At 40.8% G+C, this 25,650-nt stretch overlaps 1 protein-coding gene across 1 annotated transcript in view; it reads right to left on the bottom strand.

Annotated features, from left to right (window-relative positions):
• Nucleotides 1-1,055: 1,055 nt before the first annotated feature.
• The window catches only part of UBE3D (ubiquitin protein ligase E3D), a 140,554-nt gene continuing 115,959 nt past the window's right edge, over nt 1,056-25,650 (bottom strand). Inside the window, exon 10 of the mRNA XM_028509491.2 lies at nt 1,056-3,658. Coding sequence (XP_028365292.2) covers nt 3,638-3,658 — 21 coding nt within the window. The 3' untranslated portion in view covers nt 1,056-3,637. The remainder of the gene's footprint in view (nt 3,659-25,650) is intronic.

The following is a 25,650-nucleotide window of genomic DNA, read 5'->3' on the forward strand; positions in this document are numbered from 1 at the left end:
TGCATTCTGTAGTCAGAAATCAGTCTTGTATGTGACCTCCCTCCGAGCTTCTCACAGCCACTCTACCTGTGCCATGCAAAAGAGATCGGACTTAACTCTCTCATTGGCCTGGCTCCTCCTCACACCCCAGCTGCAGCTAACAGGGTCTAACTGCGCTTGAGTCGACTTGGCTTAGAGGCAAGGTGAGTACATTAGAATACTCTTCTAGCTGGGCTGAGTGGTAGTTACTTGTGAATCATGAGCACCTTTACCATCTAAACTATAAGCAAATATCAGTATGGTAATCACTTCTTTCTTTCCTACAGAGAGGAAAACTATCTCAGAAAAAAAATGTTTTATGCATTGGCAGAACCCTGCTTCATCTAATTTATTCGTCTCCAACATTGGATTAATACTAACTGAACTCTTAAGAAATACTCACGCACAAGGGTATTCATCAGCATTCATTTGTGAGAACAATAGTTCAGTAAGACCTGGCCATATGCCAGAAAATGTCTCCGATTTTGTAATGGCTGTATCATTGGCAATACACAAATACCGGTGATAGTAAGGGAGGAAAACTTTTTCTTTCTTCATTCCTAGGTAGGCTCTTTAGTTCACCTCAAGATTAAAATGACATGAGACATTAAAAAAATTAATTTTGTATGTACGGGAGCTCACAGAAATATAAGACTCAAAGTCACCAAGCAGGCAGCTTTTATACCATTCAGACAAAGAAACAATACATTTGTGAAGAATTGACAAGACAAAAGGGCTTGGGTTTGAGATAATTAATTAGAAAAGAAGTAGCAACATTTGTGTAGGCTTTTTGGTCCAGAATTCCCTATTTCTGGAGATAAGAATGTCTTTTCTACCTCCTGCTACAGGCAGATTTCACATGGGAGATTTATTTCAGGAGGACAAAGGAGGGTCAGAATGTCCTTCTTGCACTCGCCATTTCTTAAGTAACTTTAATTCAAAATAATCAATATGCCAAAATGGAATATTGTTACCGACTAAAGGGGGTCCATTTAGCTGTGTGCATCAAAGCCCAGTAAGACATGAACAGGACTTTGCAGCAAAGAAGGCAAGGGTTCATTTTTAGGAAGTGGCCCAGCCCAGAGACAGGTTAGCAATGGCTCAAAGACCTGGCTTCCAGAGGATGGGTTGTAAGGGAAAGGTCATTAATCATGGTGACCGAGGGAGTTAGGGTTGTGGTCTCTGAGGGGGCAGCTGACCAGGGCATCTGGTCCTGATGGCAGCCAGGACATTGCCATGGTTTCATTGCTTTTCTGGGCCTGGAGCTGAAACAAAACTGGCGCCCAGCTGTCTCTGCCATCAACAGACGGGAGACTTTGTTCCTAAGATTATTTGATGCTGACTGGAACCTCATTGTCCTGAGAGCTTAACAGTTAAGAGAGTGGTCCTGCAAGGGAGAATGCGGCAGGTGAGTCAGGGTGCTGGGTGAGGCCAGTTTGAATCAAAAGGAAAGAAAGGAGAAAAGACAGTAAAGAAATGAAGTTTCTACGTGGTTACAATACTTTGGGGCAGCCTTCACTGAGCACTATCAGTCACCAAATCTTGTTTCTCAGACACATTGGCTATAGCAGTGGTTCTCAGCCAGGTTGATTTCAGCCAGCAGGGCACTGTCTGCAGGCATTTTTTGCTGTCACAACTGGGGAGGAGGCTACTGGCATCTGCTGAGTTGCTGCTAAACATCCTCCAATGCACTGAAGGGGACCAGAATGTCATCCCAAAATACACAACTTTGGCAGAAGAATTATTTTGAATTGAAGGCAACTGAGGTCCAGCAGAAGCAGAAAAAGCTTTTTATCTCCCCATAACTGCCTAGAATTAAAGAATACATTTTCCCCTTTTGTAAAGTATATTTATAGTTATAAAGAAAATTTCCATTTGTAAAGATGCCTCTATACCAGCATAAGAGCTACTCCTGGAGACAACTTGTATCAGCTGAGAAACTTACCTGCACTACCAGACAACCCTCATTAACACACTTCCTTCTCTTGCCCTCCTATATAACCTGCCTCTCCTGGCCTAGAAGCTCAGACCTCCTTTTTCTTTGTTTAGCCTATGATGGTATTCATGAGCCTGAATCCTCCCCGCACTTCCTAGGGTCTCATTTCTTTTGAAACTCCTTAGGCAGAGGTATGTACAGTTTTCTTTTTCTGTTGTTAATCTGTCTTTTATCCATTTGAGTCACAAGCTCCAGCAACTGAATCTAGGAGGGTACAGTAAAATGTTTTTCTTCTCAATAGCACAGGACAGTCTCCCACAACAAAGAATTATCTGACCCAAAATGTAAACAGAGCCCAGGTTGAGAAACCTTGCTCTGTACCAACAGAGGACAGAAATAGAAAGCATGAAAAGTCAGCATGGTGTTTGGGGGTTTAGTATCTTAAGTGACGCCAAACAAATTCTCCTTTATGGCTTTGAGTCTTGGACATATTACTAAGAACTTCAGTGTTTCAAACTGTGCTTAATAAAATGTCTACGGGATGAAACAGATGGGGTTTCTTCCTGTCAGTCCACCAGGTACAGAACTGAGCATTGCACCACTGTCTCGCTGGCAGGACATGGGTTTTGGTTCAACTCCAAGGAAGAAGAAATCATGAAAGTTTCGGCAAATCACAATGCCAGTAACACCTGTGTTAAGTTAGGAACCGAGGGGACAGAAAACTCGGGGGGGGGGGGGGCTTGTTTGCTTTTTATTTTTTAAAATAAAGAGGTAGAGTGGTGGTCTGTAGGCTAAGATTAATGTCAATCAGCACAATATGCAGCAAGTACAGCTGCAAATCCAGAGACCATCCTCCTGAATGCACAGTGGGAAAGGAGGAGCTGCCTGGCTCCGGTCCCAGCTTTGTTCCTCCTGTGTGATAACACGCAAGTCTTAGACCTTCTCTGTAAAATCAGGAGCTGGCCTGCGCTCTGTAGGACTCCCTCTAATTCTGTCATTCTCATTCAATGGCTTCCTCACCACCTGCCTTGGCACATAAGGACTATGACAACTCTGCAACAGCAGGCCAGTGAGGTACTTATGTGGATTTGCAATAGTGCTGGTAGAGGAAATAAAAAACCAAAGGGATACATGCAGGTCTGCATAAATGGGAAAACCTTTAATTTGATAACCATTTATTCAACACTTATTTCCTGAGCATCTCCTCTGAATAAAGTATACAAAATTCTTTATTTTCTTTTTTAAACTTTGTTTTAAATGAACCTCAGAAGTTCTTTGAAAATCTATTTCCAAAGATTTATGGCAGTTAACATCCAATTTCACCAACGAAGTCCCTCTCTGCAATCCACCCAGGACAGATGGGTCTCCACTAGCTAACATCTTTCCAGGTGGTGCTGACATAGCACATATTTGAATATTCTTCTCTGTGGGAAATAGAGATGTAATGTCTATACTTATCTCAACCTGCTACTGTGACTTTCTTCACCACCTTGATTTTTCAAAAATTTGACGTTAACTCTTCTCTTACAGAAGAATGCAAGCAAGTAAAACTTAAGACTTCAATGCAGTGCTCTCATTCTGTAGCTCTTGTTTTTGTCTCTGTAATCACTGTTCGCTGGGCTGACTGCTGGGAGGCCTCCCACGTGCTCCGTGCTGCGGAGAGGAATGCTTCAGCTCCTACAGTTACATCTTCAAAAAGGCCACCTGGAAAAGGAAGGAAACCCCCAGTGCTTTACTTATATAACATGATGAAATGGCTGAATGCACATCAGATCAGAATCAGGTAAGTCTGGTCAATAAGGAGGCATGCTGATCTGAAAAGAAAAATGGCTCTTTGGCCAGACATTGCCATTTTACAGAAGGAGCCAATTAATTCTTCAAAAATGAATCTTAGAGTTATCCAAACAATTTACATGCACTTAAAAAAATAAAAGTTTTAATTGACACTAAAGCTATATTGCTGTGAAGTAACCCAGTTCTCTTTCCCATTGATTCAAACAGCTGCTTGGACCTTCCGTAAGCAGAACGCTGTGTCCTAAAGATTCCTGGGAAATTCCAGCCCCTCATCACTATCAGTAATTACAACAGCCTCTCCTCAGGTCATGCCAATTCTTTTAATCACTCTCAATTACACTTATTGTGCTTGTCAGCAGCAATCAATCTTAAAACTTGGTGTTTAAAAATTTTTTAATTCATGTAGGCCTAGCTACAAAACATTTCCAGACTACTTAATAAGGCCCAGATCAAATGCATCTAATTTCACCATTATTCTAAATAAAAGAGAAACAAATATAACAAAGCCAGTCATAAGTAGTTAGAAAGTTTTAGTTCAGAGGTGATAATAAATTGGAGACTGTGCCAATATCAGGCAGAAAGTGGGGTGCAGACTACAGATAAAGATGGGCAAGGGTGGGGAGGTTGGAAAAGTCATCCTAGGGTAGGCCTTTTGGGGGAAGTAAAAGCATTCTACTCTTGGACAGCTGGTTCTTCAGTCCCCAAATGCAGCCAAATGAGGCATGTATTTAATGAACCCTGTTAAGGAGAGAGGGAAAAGGAAGAGTCATGCAGGGCAGAAAGCATCTGCTTTATGTGGAGTAATTCAGAAGGATGTTACTCTTCATACAGTGCTGGTAAGAAAAGCACCTGCTGTGTTTCCATATCAACTTCCTGCTGAGTTTCTGTATCAAGTTCTGCAATGAGGGCACCAGAGTTGAAGGAGCAGGCAAAGAAGAAAGGTTAAGCTTCCTAAACAAAATGTAAAAGTGAACAAGTGACACAAACCTCAAGGGCTTATTGTGAAAATTAAAGAGATAATAGTTATGAAATACATGTGTTTCTCTCTCTGGCCTCTCAGATGACAATGGATATTAGGAGTCCATAAACATTTCAGATGAGAGGTGGTTGTTCAAGAGAAACCACCTGGGTCCTGTAGGAAATGACCATGGAATTACAGGGGAAGGGACTTTGGGGGTTGTTGAATCTGACTTCTGGCTCACTGTCCATACTGCCCCTATCAGGTGATAGCTTCTATAAGCAGCTTACAAAGGACCTTCCAAAGAAGACACGGCCACAACTAATATTCAGAAATGGAAAGATAAGGGATGAGACCAGTTATCTCTTTTTTAATTCTGAAATTGGTATGTTATGAAATAGTCCAACCAGGAACTAACCACTCTGAGTAACAATGATACTGATAAATGTTATCATAAAAGTGGTTAATAACTTTACAGACCAGTGGTACTCAACTTGGAGTCATTTTGCCTGCCAGCTGACATTTGGCAAGGTCTGAACATATTTTTGATGGTCACAACTTGTGAGATACTGTTGGGATCTAGGAGACAGAAGCTAAGGATGCTGCTAAATACCCAATAATGCGTAGGACATCTCCCCAACCCTAAGAATTAAGTATCATCAGCCACCCCCGGCCCCCACCAGATCAATAGTGCCAATGTTGAAAAATGCTGCAATTTACAGGATTTTAGGATTATACCTAATTTAATAGCTGTGTAACCTTCGACAAGTTTGTTAGCCTCTCTCAGCCTTTCCCAATCTGCTGAATGGTAATTATCACAGTACCTACTTGAAACCTGTAAAACACTTTGTATATGGAGCTTATTTTGATTCCTTTCATCCTCAGCACAGCCCCCTGACTTAAATAAAGCAGGCTTTTGAAAGTTTGTTTTACAAATGAAGAAACAGAAGCTCAGAAAAATCAAGTGGCTTGCTCAGGATTTAAAGCTATAAAGTTCAATGATGGGCTTAGGAAGAAACTGATTCCTAATGCATGCTTTTACAGATGAATGAGATAAAACTGCAGAGGTTTGGGGACTTTTAATCTTCATTATTATTTCAATTCCCAAAGATTTCTTTTCTTTTGCATGCCTGTGAATTTGAACTCAAGATGAAGAACAAATATATGAGACTAAACTCATTAAATTAAGTAACAAAACATGTAGTCATCTCAAAAAAGAAAACTTTAAAACTTCAACTATTATGTTTTTCTTCATCTCTAGTTTTTATAGTTGCACCCGCCAGGTACATTATGTATTTTTTGCAGGACTTAATAACAAGAATCTGCAGTCATCCTTGGGAATAGATAATGTACAATGCATTTTAGCTTCTTTTTATTTAAAACACCACAAGTTAACATTTCAAATGCTGATTTTGTGTTCTCTGGCTTTTACCCATGACAGGAAAAATTACTTTTCCTAACTGCCATCTATTTTAAGGGAGTATAATTTTATTTTGTTCTACTACACTGAGAAAAATCTCTATTTCATCTTTTTTAGTTTTATTCCCCAAAGTAAACGTTTTAAAGCTTTTCAGAGGATATGAGTACAGTTACAGCTTCACACTCCATTGTTACATTACTAAAATATATAGTTACAGAATTATAAGTAATTATTAAAAAACTAGGGAAGACAAGGCTATTTCATGTTAGCTATGAGGTCTGACCCTCCGAGTTCCCTGAATCTGGGCATTTGGGAATGAAAAGGGCGAGAGAAAGTGAAGACATCTAAATATGACGTCTCTGCTTTGAGTCACCATCTAAAAACAATTTTCTTAAACCACAATGAACAGGGCCAGGCTGATGTAATAGTTGACCAACTGTTAAGTTTGTAATGCTTCAACACATTTGTTAAACACTTTTCAATGTTTTTTTTTATCTTAGTTAACAAATTTATATTATTAAGTTCTATTCCTCAACATAGAGTTGGAATTTCAATCACTAAAAAGGTATGCTGGCAAGGCAGGCTGCACAAGATAAAATCAGCATTTTATAAAAAGCTACATAACTGCTTTAGGGTATGCTAAACAAGACAGATAAAACTGTATAATACTGGAAAATGTGAGTTTCATAATAATTGCAGACTTTCTTAGAAAAGACACTTTAGAATAAGTAGCATAGCCATACACAACTATTCCTTTAAAAGGGTGTTGTAGACTTAAAAAAGTAAATATATAAAACTATGCATTAAATATGTATTTTTGTCTAAGTATGGCTCACATTCAGTTATGTTCTGAAATAGCATACTTTTATGACATGGAAAAGAGAATTTATACTTTCTATTATAAACTACAGTTTCTAGGATCAAACTTCATTTACAAAATAAAATAGACAATGTAGATGTAAATATAAAATAATTCTGCCAAGCATTTACAATATATATTTGGCATCTGAAATAACCCAGGGATCCAGTAACTTTTGCTAACTCACTAATTCAGCATCCATCAGGCCCACGCTGATGACGCACACACTCAACTTTCTGAGTTGGGTGAACAGTGTAAGATACTCCCTCCAGCTGGCAGGCTGGCTTCATTCCCTCAATTCATTCAACATTATGTGTTATCTCCCAGTGTCTGTCCCACCACAGAGCACACCAGGAAGGCATTCCTTCAAGGCGCTCACACAAAAATGGGGTGAAGAGTCAAGTAACGAGGCGATTCTAATACAATGCCACAAGTTTAAGGCAGATGCTTGTGCCTGCTGGCAGAAAAAATACTTGGGAGTTATGAAAGGAAGGGAGATTTCTGACACAGCACCCTGAAAAAGGTAATTATTACTCATATTCTGAACACTGTGTTGGCAAGGAGAGGCAATAAAGCCTGGCATGGCAGAGGGTGGCATGTCTGTTTTGCTGCTAAGAGGTGCTGCCCTGCTGAACAAATTAGCAGCACAAAGGAAGGATGGAACAAAAGATGTGAGACGCCACACAGTGAGGAGGAATGCCCTGTCCCTCTACAATGACAATTATGTGTGTTCTTGACTGGGGACGGGAACACCACACAAAGGGAACATCAGTGCAGTCTTCCAACTCCAGAGTTTCTGCACAAACTCTGGAAGAGCCTTTAGAGAGCAGGAGAAAATGCAGTAAGGAGGCTGTCTGTAAATTAATTTCAATCTTTACCCTATTACTTTATGTAAGCCATGCATGCACCATAAGAATTTATGTATAAATAAAAGCCTGCTATTTTCATCTTTCTGGAAACCAGTTAAATAAGCACAACTATGTTTCCTACTGGATATCTAGGTGAAATGCCAGCGGTTGGTAAGTTCCAGAAGAGAGACGTGTGTAGGGAAACAAGGACTGATGCCTCTTCCTCTTCAGGTGGGGCTGAAAATACAGAAAAATGCAACCTTTGCTGGGTCTTGATCCTATTCTTCCACAAACCAACTGAGCCCTAGACATAATCTTCTCATCACTTCTTTTGGAATGAATGGATTATTTAAGTAACGGTGGCACCGGATGGTGCTGTGTCATGAACAAGCAGTTCTGGTGTGATCACTGAGACTCCCAGGCTCATAAAGCAAATCTAGTAACTTCGCTAATGACAGCAAGCCCATGGGGCCAGTGTTTCTTGACAATAGTCTTTCGGTGTTACATAAAAATATACTGCCTCAAGCACCAAAACGTATTTGTTAAAGGACATTCTATGATCCCAATGTGAGTGGGTGTTAAAATGCATACTATAAAACAGTGCTACCTACTGCAATAAATACACAATCATTCACAAATCAAAATGGCCTTTCAATTTCTCACTCCCACGGACCAGCTTCATGAGGGAACTTGGCAGAAGGGAACCAGCAGCACCACCGCCGCCCTGGACAAGGATGCTGCTGTGAGAATCACCACTGCCCTGCTGGCGACATGTCTCCGACCACAGTCTTTTCAGAAACAGAGCTAGTAGAGTTCAGAAACGGAGCAGTCCTTTTCCACAGCATCAACTGATTGAAATATCTAGCACCAAAGTCATTTGAGTAAATAATATTTCTAGGAAGCTATGTGCACACTGATCTCAAGGTCCAGAAGCACAGATATTGAAGACAATATATTTGGGATATTAGTGCAATCAGAAATTCTGGGAGGAGACATGAATCCACATGGGGAACAAATAGCTTTCTATAGCAGATGAGTGGTTTTTGTCATCTAAATAGATTTATTTCAGTGATATTTTTAAATTCCTTCCCATTTTAGTTACAAATAGTAATTCTTTTAACAGTGGCATAACCAGGAAGAAACTTGTTTCATCCAGATAAAAGACTTTCTTTCTGCCTCACTGTCAAGGATGGAGGAGGGTTTAGCATGTGAGGTTGTGGTTGTAGCTCCCCCTACTTTCCAGTGGGCAGGTGCCATGCACACATTCCGCAGGCAGCACCAGGGGCTGGAACAAGTGGTCCTGGGGCCAGGGCTAGTCAGTGAGTGCCCAGCCCTGCCAAACAGGGAGAACAGCAAAGGGGATCAACCACATGTTTTAGGGAAAGGACTAAGGAGCATCACAACTGCCTCTGTAAACTATCCCAGACAATTTCATCTCACACCCAAATAGCCTTACTTCTGTTCATTGATACACAACAAGTTCTTTACTGCAATTATTACAACTTAGAGAAATACAGTAAGCAATGCAATTCTTAGAAAAATCAAGACTTGCATTGCTTACTGTATTTTAACAACTGATTTATGAATATATTATAGATAAAATTAGAAAACAGAAACCCCCCCCAAAATTGCAATTTTACTACTCAGCAATAACAACTTTTAACATTTTGGATATGTCTCTCTGGACTTTTATTTTCTATATATAACTGAAAATTTCTATATATGCTGTTTTTGAAAAAATAATCCTCACCCGAGAACATGATTATTGATTCTAGAGAGAGGGGAAGGGAAGGAGAAAAAGAGAGAGAGAAACATTGATGAGAGAAACATCAGTTGGTTGTCTCCTGTATGTACCCCCACCAGGGATGAAACACACAACCAGGCATGTGCCCTGACTGGGAATCGAACCTACAACCCTTCAGTCTACAGAATGACACTCCAACCGAGCCACACAAGCTAGGGCCATCCATGTATGTCCTATTTTGTAAAAATGTTTACTGAATTTATTGGAATGACATTGTTTAATAAAATTATATAGGTTTTGGGTATATAACTCTATAATACACCATCTGTATATTGTATTGTGTGTTCACCACACAAAGTTGAGTCTCCTTCTGTCACCATTTATCCCTCTCTTTACCCTCTTCCTCCTCCCCCCACCCCCATATGTGCTGTTTTATCACATATAGCTTGTTAACCAAATAGCTATATGTGTGGTAATCTTTCTGTGACAATGAATATTCTTCTACAATATTTGTAATGGCTGTGTTATAGTCCATTATATATCTGTATCGCTTAAGGAAAAAAACTCACAAATGCATAGCTTATTCAATGGAAAAGCGAATTTGAGGTTTGGTGGGGAAGGACGTGGTACTGACTGTGGGGCCCAAAGCCTGCTTTAGTGTCATCAAGCCAGCAGTGTTCATGGACATGCCATGCCACTTCACTGCCATCGCCTGGGGATTTATTAAGCAAATTTTTATGTTCAAGTAGGAACTCTAGGGGAGGAGCCCAGAAATTGGTGTCCTAATAGATCCTCTAGGTGATTCTACTTCATGCTAGAGTTTGAGAGCCATTGGTCTAATCCAACCATTTTGTAGAGCTGAGCAAATTTACAGAAAGTAATTGACTTATTGGCAGTGACAAGCTAATTAGAAGAGAGGCTCAAACATAGGTCTGTAACTCTTTATGCAGTGATTTCATTTCTAGACCAGTACTGATGGAACTGTTCAGTGTCTCAACTGTGACAGGAAAAACACAAACATACACTGGTGATATAATCATAGAGAATTTCATACACTCACAAACACAGACACAAATGTGTGTAAGTAAAATCAGGAATTCTGAGCCAGGTGGGAGGGGCTGTACCACATCAATACCCTAGCTATGATGCCGTACTACAGTTCTGCAAAGGGTTACCACCCTTCTCTTCCAGTTTCTGGGAGAAACTGGGCGAAGTATGCAAAGGATCTTCCATATTATTTCACACAGCTACAAGCAAATCTGCAACTATTTCAATAAAAATTTCAACTGAAAATCATGCCATGCTATTTGGTAAATCATCTTGTCTAGCTTACTTCAACCCAGTTACCTTTAGATGTAACTTTGAGATGCATTAGCTAAAGTCTTATTCCCGTTGGTGTTTTGCTCAGGACATCACTGAGATCCCATTTCCCTCAGTGGAATGACCTGAGTAAACCAGGAAGTTAATTTTGGAATGAGTCCTGGAGCAGATGGCTGTGGTGAGACAGAGCACCATTATATTTAACACAGGCTGGGCGACAGCCTGGCATTAAACACTTAGGCTACAAACAATAGCACCTTAAATCTTAAGTTCTATGTTAAGTACTTATTCTAACGAGTTTGATAAGCATACTTTTTTGCTTTTTTTATTGCCCTGAAGTAAAATAATGAAGAAACATTCTTGCTTTTTATAAAACCCAAAATGCCACAGAAAATTTTCCAGACACATAACAGGCATTCAATAAGTATATTTTTCAGACTTAGACTATAACTTTAATCTTAAAAGTAAAATTACCTTATAAAAGACTTAGGGAAACAGGAAAAAAAGAAAAAAGGAACATATGCTGTAACTCCCTAACATAATTATTACTTGGGTCCATTTTCATATAGTTTTAAGATATATTTTTTATACTGATTATCATATCTACATATTCTTTATATTATAAACATTTTTACATGCCTCTTAGTAAGTCTTTATTTTTACTTTAAAATCTAGAAGCTAGTCCATCATAGCTTAATCCATTACAAAAATAAGTTATTTCCAGGTTTGTTAAGATCCTAAGCAATAATTATTGTCATGTTTATAGATTTTTTCCATATTTTAGTATATTCCCTTAGGACAGACTCTCAGAAATGGAATGATTAGATTTAACGATAGGAATATTACTATAATTTAAAGCTTATTTTTTCTAATGAGCTGCACCAACTGGCAATGGTGCCAGCATTAGGTCTTTCTTTAAAAATAAGTACTAATAAAAGAAAAATAACATCTCAATGCTTTTTAAATTTATTTAATTACTATGAGTTTAAACATTCTCCAAATGTTTGTTTAGTAATTGTTTTTCTTGTGAATTGGTTAATTGTAAGTTCATGTCCTTTTTCTTTACCTACCAAGAGGAGGTTGAATTTTATTTTTAATAGTCTGTATAAGCTCTTCAGTAAATGTTAATGTTAATGTTTTTTATGCAGTGAAGACATTAAGTGCCAGGCATGGGCTCATCTCACTAAATTCTTACAAAATCCACTTGAAGTAAAAATCTAATTTAATTGTGTCCACAAATTATAAACGAGGAACCGAGGTTCAGAGAGGCCCAGTAACTGCCTCACTGCTACAAGCTGGTGGAGCAAGGCTGGGTTTGCAAACAGGTCTTTGTTTCTGAGCCTCGTGTTCATTCCATCATAAAAGCTCTCTTCCATCTAATTATGGTGAGAGCTAATTGCTACAGTAACTTTTATTGAAGAAATATCCATGCTATTCCCATTTTAAGCCAGATTTAGTAGTGTTGGAAGGATGCAGGTACTCTATTTTGCAAGAAGGTAGATTATTTCTTTGGATAATATGGAAGAAGGAGAGAGAAGAGAGAAAGGCAAATTAAAGCCCTTTCTGTAACAAGAAAATAATTCTTTGATTAGAAGAGAAAACTTCTGGCAAATAAGGAGAGCCAACAGCATAAATGAAAAAGTGGCCTGAAATCTCAGAAAGGAATTTCTGCCTGTAAGTTTAGAAAGCAGGATGAATTATATTGGCCTAGCTTAGTTAGTTCAGTAAAAAATTTATGACTTGGAATAATTAAATAACAGTTAAGAACTGGTGAGAAAGGCATCAGATTGTAACCAGACGCTTATTTTCCTTAGCCATTACCATATTAGCATTACTTTGAAAATATAATATTTAAAAACATGCAAATCTTCAAAGGAAAACATGCTAATATATCCATTTTTAAATAAACACCATTTATTTCTTAAGCCTGTTATTTGGAGTTGTGGGAAATAAACAGTGATCATACAACTGCAATTAATCTATTTATTTTAAAAAAGGGATAGAAACTGGCTTATGAGGATTTAAAACTACAAAATGAAATGAAAACAAATGCTTGCAGTGACAGATGAACACACTGCAAAGGGCAGGGTTATGTGATGTGTCATCACGAGCCTCAGCTTTACACTTTAAGCCCCATGGAAAGCAAAGAGGGGCTCTTTTATACAACGCTGCTCATGGAGCTTCTCTAAGTCAAGATAGCTTAGGGTTTGGGACTCAGAAAGGGCACACAGGAATGAAAGTGGTACATTTACACCCACATCTAAGTTCCACGAGAAGCCAGAAGAAACCAGGTAGATATAGGGAGGTGCAGAAAGGGGAACTCATATGGATAGACAGGAACCCTGGAGACAGTATCTGGAACAGAGAGAAGGAAAAAGAGTAGTGTGAGAAGGTAACACTATACACAGCCACAGGCCATGAGAGAGCAAAGATCCAGGCTCTGGACTAAGGTAAACTGAGATGCAATCCCCTCCCTAATGCCTACAAGCTGAATGATGCTCAGAGCCTTTGCCCCTTCCAGATCTGCCCTCTGGTGACTGTGGGGTTTAGTAATGAAGGACACAAGTGGCCAGCAGGCCTGGGTACAGCTGAGGCTCCCCAAAAGGGAAGAGCTTACTTTAAGTATAACTAACTGTCTTATGTAAATGGTGCTACACACATCTTCAGTCAGCTGTTCAAGAATGAATTCTTGTTTAATTATTCCTAACAGAAAAAGCACAATGGATTGTATGTATAAAATATCCAAGGCTTATTAGGTTTTCTTTTGCTTATATTACTTTAAGTAACAACATCATCTACGAGTATCAGGTACTAAAATTGTAGATATTGCAAATGAGGAAAAAACCTGCAAATTTAAAATATTGGTAAAAAAAAGAATGTATGAGGCTTACTGTAAAGTATCACCTGCTACCTGAAAAGAGCTCCATGCCCAGAGGCCACTAATAGGAGAGGGAAGGGGGTCTCCCCAGGCATGTAACGGGTGGCACTCCTGCAGGTTCAAACCAGCTCGTCCTTGGTTACTGACATAATCCACTCCTTAGAAGTTCAGCTCTAAGTCGGGGATTACCATCTAGACCATGGGTCTTTAAGGCATGAGACTCTTTGGCTGAATTTACAACAATTAGGTCCCTCATAAAGACATCCAACTTGTATCGTAAGAGTAACTAGAAAGAGGAATCTGACTGACTCTTCATCAAGACACTCTGTAAAACGGTGGGAATGAATAGACAGATATGATACAAGTCCCACTGGAACCTCTCCATCATTAGTGTATTACCATGGGGACAGGACTTGGGTTGCTACTGGAGCATCAAATACTTGGATGTGACCAAAGCTCAACTATGTTCTGGTGGGAAATACCAGCCTCCTTTAAAAGCAGCTAACTGCCATAAAATGCTGGCCTCTAGTTCACTTTGCAGCCAGGATGTTGCCATCTATCTGCAGAGAGGCAAGTTCTGTGAGCTGGCATCACTGATGGACAGAAGAACCTGCATCCTGCAATGCAAGTCAGAGCTGGCACCTCCCAGAGCTGCAAGAGGCAGCCTGGCTTAGGGGAAAGAACACGTGCATTTTCCAGAGACAACATGGCCAGATAAGCCAGCCCGCATGCCTTGTTTTTTTCATCTGTAACATGGGGCTCCCCCCTTGCTCCAGTGGGTCAAGGATTGTATCAGATACACCAGTGTCTGTGGCTGGTCCCAGACAGGCTCTCTCATCCCCACACTCCTGTCTGGGAAATCTCACTTAGCCAAAGGCCTCCCTCTACCTGCCTAAATGGGGTGTGAAATTTGTGACTGGTGAGCTGCAAAATCAACATCGAATTCTACGGGTCCTTTACAGCAAAATGTGAAATAATTTCTTCAGGACTAGAGAAGTTCTGAGAGGAGACACGGGAACACAAGCTGAGATCTGATAACAGTAAGGACTACATCTTTTCCAAGTTACAGAGCCATGTGAAAAAGTACACTGTGTTTTGATGGGGACGGGAGAACATTTTGAAACTCATATATTGTTTCAGGTGTCTTTAACACGCCAAAGTTGCTAAAAGGCTGTGAGCACAAACAAGTGTTTCACTGAGGCTGCTGTGCTCTCAGAACTGTTCCATTTGGTATATTTAAAGAAAGGCCTATGGCCACGTCTGAGAAGTGTTCTCTCTTTTCCATTGACTTAGAGGTAAACGTTGCTTATATTTTTTTTTTAAATTTCCTCAAGTTTATTTGAGGTCTTCATCTGTCTTTCTAAGGATTGAGAAATGAATGGAAAGTGAATGAGAAATGAATGAAAAACCTTCCCAATGGAGGTTCCTTGCAATGGAATTTTGGATGACCAAGACCCAGTATGCAATAAGCACAACCAGCCTCGTTGCCTTTCTCAGGAACCCTAGGTTCATAACATTAGCTGATGCTAATAAACCGACATGGAGTGAAAAATGTGGGGGGCAGGTGGGCACAGTGCAATACTCATCTTTCCATTCTGACAAACCCACGAAGAAACCCAGCAAGACAGCACTCCAACCTCAAATCCGGGGATGCCCAGCAGCTGCCTCTCCCTGTTCTGCTTCTGCCAGTTAACCCATGACCTCCACCTGCAGGGCATTTCACTGCTTTGTTTGGTTTTAGCTTATGAAAAGTTTCAAATTTTAACTCGTGAAGAGAATAGCATGATCAATTCACAAATATTACCTAGGAACAATAATTAACAACTTATTGCTCTTTTCATTTTGTCCAAACCCCTGACACAGAACTCTTTTGAAACAAATTCCAGGCCTATTATTAAATCAGTATATATCTCTAAACGAGGACTGCTAGAAAAATAAAACCACAATGCTGTGATCACATCTAAAATATTAATAATAATTCTTTAACATAATCAAATATCCAGCCAGGGATCAACAAGCTCATAAAATTTTTTAATAGTTGGTGTTTGTTCAAATCAGAATTGAATATGGACCAAGTATTTGGATTAATACATATGTTTTTTAAGTTTCTTTAAATGGTAAGTTCCTCTTTTCTTCTTTGATCTCCCTTTGACTGTTATGCTTTGAAGAAATGAGATCTTTTGTCCGTCAGTGTTTCCCATAGATGAATAATACACACACTGTTTCTGTGTGTTCAGTGTCCTCATGGACTCAGGGACTGAAAGGACACATGACGTGCTCTAACCCACTGCGGCCAACGTTCTTATCAATGCTAAAATCAGCCTCTCTTTTCAGCGAGAACCTCTGCAACTTGTAGCCTAAGTCCTGTTGGCACGATCCTAGTAATTTACAAGGGGGTACCCCACCAAAAGAAACATAATTTATTTACAAAAAATATATATATTTATTCTTATATGTTTAAACTTTAGTCACCTTCAACATACCTATCAAGACTTTTTTTCCCACTGCTCAAAACAGTTTTTAAACTCCTCGATTTTGATCCCTTTTAGTGCATCTGCTGTTTTTTGTTTCACTTCGTCCACATAGTCAAAATGTTTCCCTTTGAGGACTTTTTTCATCTGGGGAAACAACAGCAAAAATCCCTCTGGGTGAGATCTGGTGAATAGGGAGGGTGGGGCATGGGGTCATGCCATATTTGATCAGAAACTGCTGAACACTGTGTGATGTGGGCAAGCACACTCACAAAGCACCCATCCTGAAATGGGCAAACACATTGAAAGGATCCTCAAAAAAAATTCACTGAAGCTGAATGCAACCCCTCACAACAACTCTGGCTTGTGCACTGATACAGATGGGTTCCTAGAACACTTACCTAGCAGGGGGATGCCTGTACTATAAGAGGCTTGCCCTCCAGAAGTTAATTCTGGTTTTTTGAGGTGGGAGTCCCCTCTCATATAACGGTTGTTTTCATTCTGGTATGACAGAATGCAACCTCATCCTACACATTTCTTAATCTGAACCTGGAATCCCATAGAGCCCGGCCCCTTCAGTGGGGAGTGGAACTCAGAGATGACAACTGGAGACTGCCTTACTGCTTACACAGCTCTTTGGGCATGTTACCTCATGTGGGCACATTTGAACCCCTGCCTTCTGGGGCCCCACGTTCCCTTTTCAAAGTTCAGTGCTAAAACACCCTGTTTCAAGCACCCTCAGATCTTGTTCAGAATCCAGATCCTAAATTACTTAGATATAAGTCCATTTGTCTAATTAACTGAAGAGGGCATGTTAGAAAAATACCACCTAGTAACAAATTATTTTGTTGGACAGAAACAAAGAGTGAAGAACTCGTTTGTTCCTTCCTTTTCCACTAGAATTGAAAGGAAACAACTAAGTTCTGTTTTATTATATTGTTCTCTTTACTGTATCCTGTTCTCTTTAATATATTAGGGAATACATTAATATCTCAAACTTTTCATAAGCTAAAACCAAACAAAGCAGTGAAATGCCCTGCAGGTGGAGGTCATGGGTTAACTGGCAGAAGCAGAACAGGGAGAGGCAGCTGCTGGGCATCCCCGGATTTGAGGTTGGAGTGCTGTCTTGCTGGGTTTCTTCGTGGGTTTGTCAGAATGGAAAGATGAGTATTGCACTGTGCCCACCTGCCCCCCACATTTTTCACTCCATGTCGGTTTATTAGCATCAGCTAATGTTATGAACCTAGGGTTCCTGAGAAAGGCAACGAGGCTGGTTGTGCTTATTGCATACTGGGTCTTGGTCATCCAAAATTCCATTGCAAGGAACCTCCATTGGGAAGGTTTTTCATTCATTTCTCATTCACTTTCCATTCATTTCTCAATCCTTAGAAAGACAGATGAAGACCTCAAATAAACTTGAGGAAATTTAAAAAAAAAATATAAGCAACGTTTACCTCTAAGTCAATGGAAAAGAGAGAACACTTCTCAGACGTGGCCATAGGCCTTTCTTTAAATATACCAAATGGAACAGTTCTGAGAGCACAGCAGCCTCAGTGAAACACTTGTTTGTGCTCACAGCCTTTTAGCAACTTTGGCGTGTTAAAGACACCTGAAACAATATATGAGTTTCAAAATGTTCTCCCGTCCCCATCAAAACACAGTGTACTTTTTCACATGGCTCTGTAACTTGGAAAAGATGTAGTCCTTACTGTTATCAGATCTCAGCTTGTGTTCCCGTGTCTCCTCTCAGAACTTCTCTAGTCCTGAAGAAATTATTTCACATTTTGCTGTAAAGGACCCGTAGAATTCGATGTTGATTTTGCAGCTCACCAGTCACAAATTTCACACCCCATTTAGGCAGGTAGAGGGAGGCCTTTGGCTAAGTGAGATTTCCCAGACAGGAGTGTGGGGATGAGAGAGCCTGTCTGGGACCAGCCACAGACACTGGTGTATCTGATACAATCCTTGACCCACTGGAGCAAGGGGGGAGCCCCATGTTACAGATGAAAAAAACAAGGCATGCGGGCTGGCTTATCTGGCCATGTTGTCTCTGGAAAATGCACGTGTTCTTTCCCCTAAGCCAGGCTGCCTCTTGCAGCTCTGGGAGGTGCCAGCTCTGACTTGCATTGCAGGATGCAGGTTCTTCTGTCCATCAGTGATGCCAGCTCACAGAACTTGCCTCTCTGCAGATAGATGGCAACATCCTGGCTGCAAAGTGAACTAGAGGCCAGCATTTTATGGCAGTTAGCTGCTTTTAAAGGAGGCTGGTATTTCCCACCAGAACATAGTTGAGCTTTGGTCACATCCAAGTATTTGATGCTCCAGTAGCAACCCAAGTCCTGTCCCCATGGTAATACACTAATGATGGAGAGGTTCCAGTGGGACTTGTATCATATCTGTCTATTCATTCCCACCGTTTTACAGAGTGTCTTGATGAAGAGTCAGTCAGATTCCTCTTTCTAGTTACTCTTACGATACAAGTTGGATGTCTTTATGAGGGACCTAATTGTTGTAAATTCAGCCAAAGAGTCTCATGCCTTAAAGACCCATGGTCTAGATGGTAATCCCCGACTTAGAGCTGAACTTCTAAGGAGTGGATTATGTCAGTAACCAAGGACGAGCTGGTTTGAACCTGCAGGAGTGCCACCCGTTACATGCCTGGGGAGACCCCCTTCCCTCTCCTATTAGTGGCCTCTGGGCATGGAGCTCTTTTCAGGTAGCAGGTGATACTTTACAGTAAGCCTCATACATTCTTATTTTTATAAACACATAGATACTCAGTTTCTTTTATCTGAAATGAGATGGAGAAAATAACCTTTCTTAATACAGAACTTGATTTTTTTTTAACCAGGTACAGATATTACTGAATGCATTAAAGGAAACATGCTTCCAGAACAAGCCTCATTAAGAAACTTCCCCAGCATGGAACTATAACGGTGACTGACTCGCTGCCCACATGGGACAGGTCTCTGCTCCTCATTTGTTTGTCAAAGCTGTGCAAGGAAGAGGTAGTGTCTGTCGCTAGGTGGAGCATGTGGGCACTGGAGGGCTCTTCAAGATAAAAGTAGTTTTGTATGATTATCTGGCTAATTAGGAGGAGTATTTATGACCCCATTTAAGGAAAATACACAATAACCTTATAGTATGTTTGGAAACAGGGAAGAAAACAAAACAAAACAAAGCAAAAAGGGCATGTTTCATAGCAGTTTTGATAATTTACATCACATTTATTCAGATTGTAATAGGTTTCTCAGTCTCTGAGGAATAGCAGCAGGTTCCTATAAACCTTGAACTTGTTTTTGGGGCCTGAGAGGTACAGATGTAATGGCAACTTCTATATATCAACCATAAAAGGACTTGGACATATTACAAAAGAAGATAAATGACCAAAACCACCTAAAAACGATGCTCAGTATCCTTTGTCATCAGCGAAATGAAACAAAAATCATAAGATACCCATCAGAATAGCTAAAATAAAAATACTGATAACACCAAATGGTGACATTGTTGACAGTGGCAAGGATCAATGTGATGCTTACACACAGCTGTGTGTGCAGGAGTGTAAAATGAGACAACCGCTTTGTAGAAGTGTGTGGCCGTTTATTAAATGTTAAACATATATCCACCCTACAGCTCAGCAATTCAATTCCTAGATAATTACTGAGAGAAATGAAAACATGTTCACAAAGAGACTTTACTCAGAATATTGAGCAGCCTTATTCCAAATAGTCCTAAATCAGAAACAACCCAAGTATGCACAACAGGTGAATGTATTAGCAACTTTCGGTATATTCATACAATGGAACCCAACTCTGCAATAAAAAAGCAATGAATTGATTCTGGGACTTCTGGGCAAGATGGAAGCATAGGTAGACACACTGTACCTGCTCGTACAACCAAAAGAAGTACACAACAACTTAAAAACAAAAAACAACCAGAAATGACAGAAAACTGAACTGTATGGAAGTCCAACAACCAAGGAGTTAAAGTAGACACATTCATCCAGACTGGTAGGAGGGGTGAAGTCGGGCAACCGGGCAGAAAGGGGTTGCTACAAAATAAGCAGTGGCTGGCAGACTGCAGGCGCGCAAGGCGGCAGTGGGCAGATCCAGTGAGGCGGCAGATCATGGAAGGGCGTGGCACACAAGGCAGCTGGTGGATCAGACTGTCCCACATTCTCTCTCCCGCAGATAAGCCAGGTGAAACTGGGGAATGAGACAGACTGTGCAACCCAGGGCCCCAATATGGGGAAACAGAGCCTCAAGACACCAATTGAAAACACTGGTGGAGGTTGAGGTACCAAGAGATACTCCCAGCTTCACAGGAGAGTTCATTGGAGAGACCCACAAGGTCTTAGAATGTACACAAGCCCACCCACATGGGAGTCAGCACCAGAAAGGCCCAGCTGGCGTGGGGGAGGCTGTGGAAGTGACTGAAACCTGGAAGAGTGGAACAAGGCCATTGTTCCCTCTCAGACCCCTGCTCCACATACATTGTCACAACCTAGCAACTGGGTTGCCCCGCTGGGTGAACACCTAAAGGCTCCACCCCTCACTATGTAACAGGTGGGTCAAGACAAAAAAAAAATGGCCCAAATGAAGGAACAGATCAAGCTACAGAAAAATTACAACTAAGTGATGAAGAGATAGTGAACCTATCAGACGCACAGTTCAAAATACTGGTGATCAGGATGCTCACAGAATTGGCTGAATTTGGTCACAAATTAGGTGAAAAAAAAACCCCGAAGGCTACGCTAAGTGAAATAAAGAAAAATGTACAGGGAACTAATAGTGATGGGAAAGAAACTGGGACTCAAATCAACGGAGTGGACCTGAAGGAAGAAAGAAACAACTAAACAGAAGAGAATGAAGAAACAAGAATTCAAAAAAATGAGGAGAGGCTTAGGAACCTCCAGGACATCTTTAAACATTCCAACATCTGAAATATAGGGGTACCAGAAGGGGAAGAGGAAGAACAACAAGTGGAAAAGTTATTTGAACCAATAATAAAGGAGAACTTCCCCAATCTGGCAAAGGAAATAGACTTCTAGGAAGTCCAGGAAGCTCAGAGAGTCCCTAAGAAGTTGGACCCAAGTAGGAACACACCAAGGCACATCAGAATTACATTAGCCAAGGTAAAAATGAAGGAGAGAATCTTAGAAGCAGCAAGAGATAAGGGGACAGTCACCTACAAAGGAGTTTCCATCAGACTGTCAGCTGATTTCTCAAAAGAGACCTTGTAGGCAAAAAGGAGCTGGAAAGAAGTATTCCAAGTCATGAAAGGCAAGGACCTACATCTAAGATTGCTCTATCCAGCAAAGCTATCATTTAGAATGGAAGGGCAGATAAAGTGCTTCTCAGATAAGGTCAAGTTAAAGGAGTTCATCATCACCAAGCCCTTATTTTATGAAATGTTAAAAGGACTTATCTAAGAAAAAGAAGATCAAAGACATGTATAGTAAAATGACAGCAAAGTCACAATTATTAAGTCTCACCTAAAGCAGAAACAAAAGCAAACTAAGCAAACAACTAGAACAGGAACAGAACCACAGAAATGGAGATCACATGAAGGGTTAGTAACAGGGGAATGGGAGGAGGAAAGAGGGGGAAAAGGTACAGACAATAAATAGCATAGATGGTAGGTAGAAAATAGACAGGGGGAGGGCAAGAATAGTATGGGAAACGTAGAAGCTACAGAACTTATGACATATGGACATGAACTAAAGCGGGGGAATGTGGGTGGGAGAGGGTGTGCAGGGTGGAGGGGAGTGAAGGGGCAAAATGGGACAACTGTAATAGCATAATCAATAAAATATATTTAAAAAAACAAACAAACAAAAAAACAATGAACCACTGATAAGTGCAATAACATGGACAAACACATCACATTAAGTGAAAAAGACCAGACAAAAGAGTATACCCACACTATATGATTTAATGTATACAAAGTCCAAACTCAGGCAAAGTGAATCTATGATGATAGAAATTAGAGACAGTGGTTTCAGGGATTAACAAAAAGGCCTGAAGGGAACTTTCTGGAGGAATGGATATGATCTGTATCTCCTTTTCAGACAATAGTTGCATGGGTGCATATCAGTGTTTCTCAAACAGGGGTGATTTTGCTTCCCAGTGGGCATTTGGCAATGTCTAGAAACACCTTTGATGATCATGACCAGGGAATGCCATTGGCATCCAATGGGCAGAGGCCAAGGATAAAGAATTATCCAGTCCAAAATGTCAACAGTGCTAAGGCTGAAAAACCTAGTGTATATATAATTGTTAAAACTCATCAAATGAACAATTAACATCTGCAAGTTTTACTGAATGTTAATTATTACCAAAAGAAAGAATGAAAAAGAATTGAACAGCCCCTTCTCTTCTCCCCAAGTAGAGTTAAAAAAGAATATTGGAAAAAAGAAAACCATTTCATATTTCAATTCTATGAGTTCGACTGCTCAGTAAATGTATTTCATGTACAAACATCCTTGAATAATGTTTTTTTAAATTTTTTTTAAGATTTTATTTATTTATTTTATTTTTAGAGAGGGAAGGGAGGGAGAGAGAGAGAGAGAGAGAGAAACATCAATGTGTGGTTGCTGAGGTTTATGGCCTGCAACCCAGGCATGTACCCTGGCTGGGAATTGAACCTGGGACACTTTGGTTCCTAGCCCACGCTCAATCCACTGAGCTATGCCAGCCAGGGCCTGAATAATGTTTATTGAAATAGGGACTTCCGGCAAGATGGAGGAATAGGTGGACGCACCGTACCTCCTCGTACAACCAAGATTAGAAAACCAATAATTTACAACAATAATTCACTATCAGAATAACACCCAGATCCGGCAGAGGATTTATCTGAATGGAAGTCGGGCAGCCAAGAAGTTGAAGTAGACGCGTTCATCCGGACTGGTAGGAGAAGACGAGCCAGGCGGGCGCGGGGCTGGCTCGGGTCGGAGGCGCGGAGGTTGGGGGAAGGTTTGGCGCGAAATTGGCGCAAAAGCCATCCAGCGAGCAAGAAGGCAGCGGTGATCCCTGAGTATGCAAGCTGCGGCTGGCAGACCCAGAGGGGCAGCGATTGTGGACCAGGGCAGAACTCGTGGCCCAGAAGCCCAGACAAGGGTCTGAGTCCAGGGGAACGGAACTACCGCCATTGTTTTCTCCCGCCCCGCTCCCGCCCCGCCCCCACATATAACGTCACAATCTAGCGACTGGGGTCCCCAGCCCTGGTGTGCACCTAAGGCTCCGCACCCCCACCGTAACAAGAGCGACCAGACCGGAAAAAAAAAGGAGAGACAGGGGGGAAAAAAAAAACCCATGTCTTCAACAGAGCAGATCAGTCCCCCAGGACTCATCCTTTTGAGCGACCAAGAATTAGCCAGTCTATCAGATGCGCAGTTCAAAACACTGGTGATCAGAAAGCTCACGGAACTGGTGGATTTTGGACGAAATTTAGATGAAAGAATGCAGATTACCATAAAACAGATGCAGGAAGACACGCAGAGGAGAGCCAATAGTGAAAGGAAGGAATCTGAGTCTCAAAACAATACAGTGGACCAGAAGGAAGATAGAATCAACCAAGCAGGAAAGCATGATGAAGTAAGAATTCAAAAAATTGAGGAAAAGATTAAGAGCATCCAAGACACCTTTAAACGTTCCAATATCCGAATTATAGGGGTACCAGAATCAGAAGGGGAAAAGCAACAGATTGAGCACGTATTTGAACAAATAATAAAGGAGAACTTCCCCAATCTGGCAAAGGGAACAGTCTTCCAAGAAATCCAAGAAGCTCAGAGAGCCCCAAAGAAGTTGGACCCAAGAAGAAACACACCAAGGCAAATCATAATTACATTAGCCAAGGTAAAAACGAAGGAGAGAATCCTAGAAGCAGCAAGAGGTAAGGGGACAGTAACCTACAAAGGAGTTCCCATCAGACTGTCAGCTGATTTCTCCAAAGAGACCTTACAGGCAAGAAGGGGCTGGAAAGAAGTATTCCAAGTCATGAAAGACAAGGACCTACATCCCAGATTGCTCTATCCAGCAAAGCTCTCATTTAGAATGGAAGGGCAGATAAAGTGCTTCTCAGATAAGGTCAAGTTAAAGGAGTTCAGCATCACCAAGCCCTTATTTTATGAAATGCTAAAGGGACTTATCTAAGAAAAGAAGATAAAGAAAAGACATGTATAGTAAAAGGACAGCAAACTCACAAATATTAACAACCACACCTAAAGCAAAACCAAAAGAAACTAAGTAAACAATTACAACAGGAACAGAACCACAGAAATGGAGGGTTAGCAGCAGGGGGGTGGGAGGAGGAGAGAGGGGGAAAAGGTATAGAGAATAAGTAGCATAGAATGTAGGTTAAAAATAGATAGGGGGAGGGCAAGAATAGTACGGGAAATGTAGAAACTAAAGAACTCATAAGTATGACACATGGACATGAACTAAAGGGGGAAATGTGGGTGGGAGAGGGGTACAGGGTGGAGGGAAGAGAAGGGGGGAAATGGGACAAATGTAATAGCATAATCAATAAAATATATTAAAAAAATGTTTATTGAAATAAAAAATATTAGGGAAACTTCTGGTCTTTGGTTCCACATGTAGGGAGCTTGAAAGTTGCCACTCCATCCTAATAAATAAGAGAAGCTGAAGAGAATGAAAAATCAGCTCTTTTTGGATTCATTGGAGAGGAAGACACAGGACAAACCAAGACTGACAAGACAGGAGAACACACAGAGTCACTCACTGCTTACAGGGGCCCAGATTCATGAGCAGAAACCCCCACGAGAACTAGCACCGGGGCAGAAACCCTAAACTATAATTGAGGAATTGCTGGAGCCTCATGTAGACAAGACTGAGTTAAAAACTGCAGGGGATCCAGTGGTACTGGCCCCACAGTTTACCTCCAGGGACTCCACCAGGTTCTCACAGAAGAACCTGGGTGAAAAATCCCCTGGTATTTCCAGCAGGGGGAGGGGGAAAGGAACCTTTTTGAAACATGCCAGAGCACCTAGTATTTCCTAATAAGATCTACCCTCAGGGGAAACTAGTAACCAAAGCCTAACCTGTTGGGGTATTATCAGAGCCTAACTGACCTTGGGAAAGGTAAATAATACCCAGGTCCACTTAGCTGTAGCCTTCCATGTGGGAGAAGAGAAATATCTAGTTCCAATCAATCTAGCCATCTTGTTCCACCTAAGATGGAAGAAAAATAAAACAAAAACTTGACTTTTAAAATGACAAAAAAATTGGGGGAACATTGGGTGGGGTAAGGGACGTCATCCTAACAGCTCTCCTTTCAAGCTCAGTCTTCCTATCTTCCCTTCTTTTATTTGTATAACTCACACCTGGACTGCTCTACTTAAACTTCCTGAAGGAATTAAAATTTGACATCAGGGAAGGTATAAA

This window comes from Phyllostomus discolor, chromosome 4, assembly GCF_004126475.2.
Source record: "Phyllostomus discolor isolate MPI-MPIP mPhyDis1 chromosome 4, mPhyDis1.pri.v3, whole genome shotgun sequence".
Lineage (NCBI taxonomy): Eukaryota > Metazoa > Chordata > Mammalia > Chiroptera > Phyllostomidae > Phyllostomus > Phyllostomus discolor.